This window comes from Rhincodon typus, chromosome 28 (genome assembly GCF_021869965.1).
Source record: "Rhincodon typus isolate 14 chromosome 28, sRhiTyp1.1, whole genome shotgun sequence".
Lineage (NCBI taxonomy): Eukaryota > Metazoa > Chordata > Chondrichthyes > Orectolobiformes > Rhincodontidae > Rhincodon > Rhincodon typus.
The window spans coordinates 2,872,575-2,878,864 of NC_063359.1; the positions used below are offsets into that span (position 1 = coordinate 2,872,575).

At 44.9% G+C, this 6,290-nt stretch overlaps 1 protein-coding gene across 1 annotated transcript in view; it reads left to right on the forward strand.

Moving 5' to 3' along the window:
• zgc:92275 (cholesterol 7-desaturase nvd) overlaps nucleotides 1–1,265 on the forward strand; it is a 61,650-nt gene extending 60,385 nt beyond the window's left edge. Inside the window, exon 7 of the mRNA XM_048613341.1 lies at nucleotides 1,245–1,265. Coding sequence (XP_048469298.1) covers nucleotides 1,245–1,265 — 21 coding nt within the window. The remainder of the gene's footprint in view (nucleotides 1–1,244) is intronic.
• The last annotated feature ends 5,025 nt before the right edge of the window (nucleotides 1,266–6,290 follow it).

The window sequence follows — 6,290 nt, forward strand, 5'->3', positions numbered from 1 at the left end:
CTAGGCCTGAAACGTCAGCCTTCCTGCTCCTCTGATGCTGCTTGGCCTGCTGTGTTCATCCAACTCTACACACTAATGTATTTATTTGATGTTTAAGACAGCAGTAAATTGGATCGCTCCAAGTAATGTAAATAGCAAAAATATTCCTGCACCATTGGTGCTGATACTCAATCCACATTCTGAATTGAGAGATTTTATTTGACCTCCAATAGTTTTTAGGGCCTCTTCTAATTCTGCAAGTAGCGCTGCGTTGTCAGCATATCGCAAGTGTTTGTACCCCTCTGTGGAAGGTGAAGGGATGTTCTGGGCCCAAAGGAGCAGTGAGGGGACAGGACAAAACTGAAGATGGGGATAAAACAAAAATGGCTCCAAGTACATCAATTAAATCTGGGACATTGCACCCTGTAATCCCCATGTCTCCATTTTGCATCTCTTCAGGGTCAATCATCAGCTGACTCTCTTGGTAGGAAGAAATATTTTCACTCAGTAAGTGGATAGGGTCTAGATTCTACTGCCTCAGAGTATAGTGGAGCTGGGTTCAACTGAAGAATTTAAAAAGGACAGTTGTTTGAAAAGGAGGAATCTACAGGAGGAGAGGAGTAAATTGCTCATTTGGAGAGGCAGAGTAAACACAATGGTCTCCTCCTTCCCTGAATCCTGTGACCATATACTACTACTTGAAGTATGCAGCCTAATCCCGGGTCAATTCCCATCAGACCAGACATTCTCTGTACAATTTACTCATGTCACTGCCCAGCTCTAGGGTCATAGTCATACAACGTGGAAACAGACCCTTCGGTCCAACTTGTCCATGCCAAACAAATTTCCTAACTAAACTAGTCCCATTTACCTGCGTTTAGCCCAATTCCCTCTAAACCTTTCCTATTCATGTACCTGTCCAAATGTCTTTTAAATGTTGTAATGGTACGTGCATCTATTACTTCCTCTGGCAGCTCATTCCACATACAAACCACCCTCTGTGGAAAAAGTTACCCCTCCAGATCCCTTTTAAGGTGAGAGGAGGAAGATTTAAAACTATGCCCCCTAGTTTTGAATTCCCCTAGCCTGGGGAAAAGACGTTCACCTTACTGTTCACCTTGTCTATGCCCATCATGATTTTATAAACCTCCATAGGGTCATCCTCTGTTAGAAATCCAGACTTTAAGAGCCAGCAAGAAATGATGAAAAGAGAGGCAGAAAACACATATAAAACACCAGCTAATTTTCTCTCATTCTAACTATAGAGGGATTCTACAAGTATTTGAACAGAAAATGAATAACTGAAGCTAGTGTTGGTCCTAAAGAGAGAGAGAGAATATGGGGAATTGGTCATAGGAAACAAGGAAATGGCAGAGGGTTTGAGTAGATATTATGTGTCTGTCTTCATGGTAAAGCCTTAGGAAACATGTTTTTTAAAAAAAAAAAAATTGAACATCAAGAAGGTGATGGGGAAAGATGAACCTGAAACAACCACCAATACCAGGGAAAACTATTCGGCCTAAATACTGACCAGTCCACTGGACCAGATGGCCTGTTTCTTAAAAGATGTGTCAGCCCAGATGGTCGATGCATTGGCTATCGCCTTCCAAAATTCCTTCAATTCTGGGAGGATTGTAACATCTTAATGGAACATCTTAATTCAAAAAATGAGGGAGGCAGAAAACAGCAAACAATTGGCCAGGTATCCTAGTATGTGTGTTTGTTGACTTGCTTGCCGAGCTGGTAAGTTTGTTTACAGATGTTTCGTCACCATACTAGGTAACATCATCAGTATGCCTCTGGTGAAGCATTGGTGTTCTGTCCTGTTTGTTATTTCTGTGTCTGAATCTGTGCCTCACAACCCCCTTCACCTTCAACAGCAAGGTATACGGGTAAATCAATGGAACACCCATGGGAATCACTGATATCAGGATTAATAGCAGAAGCCGTAATGCAAAGACTGGAAAGGACAGCCCTTCCCACTATCCAACCAAAACTACAGATCCACTACGTGGATGACACCTTTGTCGTAATTGAACACACTAAACTGGAAGAAACCCATCTACTCATAAACAACATCTTCACTGGCATAAAATTCTCCAGGGAAGAGGACAACAACAACAGACTTCCCTTCCTGCACATAATGATCAAATATAAAGCCAACAGTGAGCTCCAGACCAGCGTACACAGGAAGGCCACCCATATGGATCAGGTACTCAGCTACAATAGCAATCACCCAATATCCACAAACAGAGCTGTGTCTAAACACTGTTCGAGCAAGCTGCAGCACCCCGGAGCTACGCAAAGCTGAGGAAGAATACCTGCACAGCGTCTTTAGAAACAACAGTTACCTGAAAAGTGTAGTCCATCAATACCCACACAACAGACCACAACAGGAAGAGACAACACCTCCAGAGACACTTGTCACCCTTCCATGCATTATGGACGTATCTGAAATGACCACCAGATTATTCCGTCCCCTAGGAATCATGGTGGCCTACAAACCGACAGCTTCACCACAACAGTTACCTATGAGAATAAAGGATCTGACAACCACAACCAACAGAACTAACGTTATTTACAAGATTCCATGCAAAGACTGCCAACAACATTGTATAGGGCAAACTGGAAGGAAACAAACCATCAGGATTCACCAACACCAACGAGCTACCAAGGGACATGACCAACTATCACTCATTTCAATACACATGGAAAAAGAGGGACACCAATTTGACTGGGATAACGTAGCCATCCTAGGACAAGCCAAGCAAAGACACACAGGAGAATTCCTGGAGGCTTGTCACTCAAACCGGAACTCTATTAACAAACATGTCGAGCTGGACCCCATATACCAACCACTAAGAAACAAATCCGGAAGTGATGCCACCCACCCCAGCAAACCGAGACATAAATAACAAGTGGGACAAAACATCGACGCTTCACCAGAGGCGCACCAATGATGTTACCTAGCATGGTGACAAAATGTCTGCAAACGTACTTATCAGTTCGGTGAGCAAGTCAACAACCCGAGCTACAAATCCTCTCAAAAACCTTGAATAACCTAATATCTGTCATGGAATCTGTTATGAAGTTGGTTCTTAGAGGATACTTTGCCTCTGCCTGATCCCACCATGATTTTCAATGTGACTCTGTGAAAGAGGAGTCCTGTTTAACTCACTATTTGAATGTTACTTTATCAAAACCTGACAGAGGGTAGAGGGGAAACTGGTAGATGTGGTGCATTTGGATTTCCAACGGATACTTGAGATGGTACCATATCAAAGCTCATCTTTGAGTACATGAAGTGGTGGGGGGGTGGGGTGCACAGCAGCCAAGTAATGGATTGGTTTGCTAACACGAAGTGGAAGGCAGGGATAAATGGGTCATTTCCAGGTTAACAAGCTATAACTAGGGGGGTGTGGCAGGGATCAGTGCTGGGACCACAAAACCACTGGAAATACACAGGCAGTGAACACATCCATCTGCAAATGGCCTCATTTGGCAGATTCCCCAGAGAAAGGTGGCTTCCATCAGTTGGATGGAAGGGAATGGGAAGGAGCTTCTCCTCCAATCATAGCTGTTCTTAAATGCTCATGACGGGGGCGGGGGAGTGCTATTGTTGCGGACGGGATTGAGAGCCTTTTACTGGATTTGGGAATTCTGTCTGTGGGATCTGAGATGGGGGAATAGAGAGGGGAGTGCTGCTAAGTGTCTAAGATGGGATTGGGGGATGAGGGTGAATGGCGGCCTGGGATGGGGGTGTCCGCTGGAGGTGGCTAAGTGTGGGGAGAGAGAACGGGGGTGCTGTAACAGCATACCTGGAGCACGAGTGTACAGGTACAGGATATCATCATGGATTCCTTCAGTTATATAGGGCATTAGTGAGACCACATCTTGAATACCATGTGTACTTCTGAAAGGATGTAAATGCATTGGAGGTGGGTTAGAAGATGTTTGCTAGATTGATACCTGGAATGAGTAAGTTGCCTTATAGGAAAGCTTGTTTGCACTGGAATTTAGCAGAGTTTGTGGGGCGGGGAAGAGCTCTTGTGACACAGTGGTAGTGTCCCTATCTCTGAGCCAGGAGGCCTCAGTTCAAGTCCCACTTGCTCAAGAGGTGTCTAATAACTTCTCTGAACAGGTTAAATCAAAAATATCCAGAAGGCTAAAGCCTTTAGATCCTGAATGGTCTTGGCAGGGTGGGTGTGGAACAGATATTTCCTCCTGTGGGTGCAGGGCCTGGGACTGCGGAGTACATCAGGTCCCAATAACCAGGCTCGATGGGCCCCAGTCTGTTTAGGTTGTGGAGGCTGGTGCCAAGGAGCAGCCCTGGGTTTGAGTCCTACTCCACAAAATGGCTTACCAAGGTAATGTGGCATTGTCAGAGGCACTGTCTTTAGGAATATTATAAACCAAGGCCGTGCCTGCCTGTGCAGGTGAACAAACAACATTCCCTTGGCCACGGTTTGAAGACCAACAGGGGCATTCTCCTGGTGTCTGTGCAAATATTGATCATTGAGCCATTAATACTGCAAGTGCTCAACTTGTGTGCTATTTGCTGTCCTGTCTCCTCTCTCAGTACAGTGACGCATTTCAAAGGTGGCTGTAAAGTTCTTTGAGCTACCCACAGGGCTTGTTAGGTGGCATATTTTATCTTTAATTCGTTTGAATCTTTTAAACCATTTTGAATTGTGCTGAGCACTGTCTTAAACATGTTTGCTGCAGAAGGTGAGGGGCTGAGAGAGGACAGCATCCACCCCTCTAGTGCCATCTACTGGCAGTATGCATTGTAACAGTCAGTATCTGCACAGGATCAGGGAGAAAAGGGAGTAAAGACTGACAGCAGATCACTGAAAAATGGAGCTGCTTAGCAAAGAACACATGGCCATCTGTCCAGGGTACAAACCAGACAACTCTCATTAAATTTCCCTCCTTCAAAGTATCTCCCATTTTGTTACCTAAATCATGGCACTCTCCTGAGTCCCCAAAGCCTGTCCACCATCTGTAAGGCACAAATCAGGAGTGTGATGGAATACTCCCCACTTGCCTGGATGAGTGCAGCCCCAACAACACTCAAGAAGCTTGACACCATCCAGGACAAAGTAGCTCGCTTGATTGGCACTACATCTACAAGCATTCACTCCCTCCACCAACACTCAGTAGCAGCAGTGTGTGCTATCTACAAGATGCACTGCAGAAATTCACCAAGGCTCCGCAGACAGCACCTTCCACATACACAATCACCACCATCTAGAAGGACAAAGGCAGAATATACATGGGAACACTGTCCCCTGCAAGTTCCTATCCAAGGCACTCTCTATTTGTTTTACAGGTACGAATCATTTGGGAGGTGGGAGAGTTTGCCATTTTGACTTGAGTGCAAAGGTTTAGTCTGGCAGTCCTGTACTGAGGATGTGCTCTACTCTCAGAGCTGTAGTTATTAGTTCAGATGTTAAATCAAGTCCCCTTCACCATCTGAGGTGTTAGAGACCCCATATGAGGCAGTTATCCCCAAGGTACTGGCCAATACTTATCCCCTAAAAACAAATCCCCTAGAAATTTATCCCACAAAAAAGTGGTCTAGTCATTGTCACACTGCTCTTTATAGGATCTTGCTGTGTGAAAATTGTTTACTGAGTTTCACTACATTTTGAAAGTATGTTGTTGGCTATAAAGTAGCCATCCCAAAGTCATGACAACAGAGTATATACAGAGAAAGAGCCTTCCAAACCCACGACCACTTCCATCTAGAAGGACAAGGGCAGCAGATATATGGGAACACCATCCCCTGCAAGTTCCTCTCCAAGTCACTCACCATTCTGACTTGGAAATATATCACTGTTCTTTCACTGTCGCTGAGTCAAAATCCTCGAATTGTCTCACTAAGGCATTGTGGGTCTACCTACAGCACATGGACTACAGCAGTTCAAGAAGACAGATCACCACCACCTTCTCAAGAGGCAACTAGGGAGATGCATTAAATGCTGGCCTATGCAGTGATTCCCACGTCCCACACGTGAAATAAAATAGCCATGAAAGAGACAGAAGGGGAGGGCAGGTTCTTTAGTTATCAATGTGCTGCTGTCTCTAATGGAACAGCCAGTGTCCTCATTGTAGGGTTCCTGTTGTTAAGAGAGCAATTATGAGACATTTGTAAACCCTGAGCCAATGCTGGCATCTCACTTTCACCCAATCACTGGCAATGAAACACCATCCCCCATTTTTTGCTCAATAACAAGTGACCCCTTCCAGTCACAGTGAGACCCCCATTAACAGTTGCTCTCCAGTGGCTGTGACATCCCCATTAACAG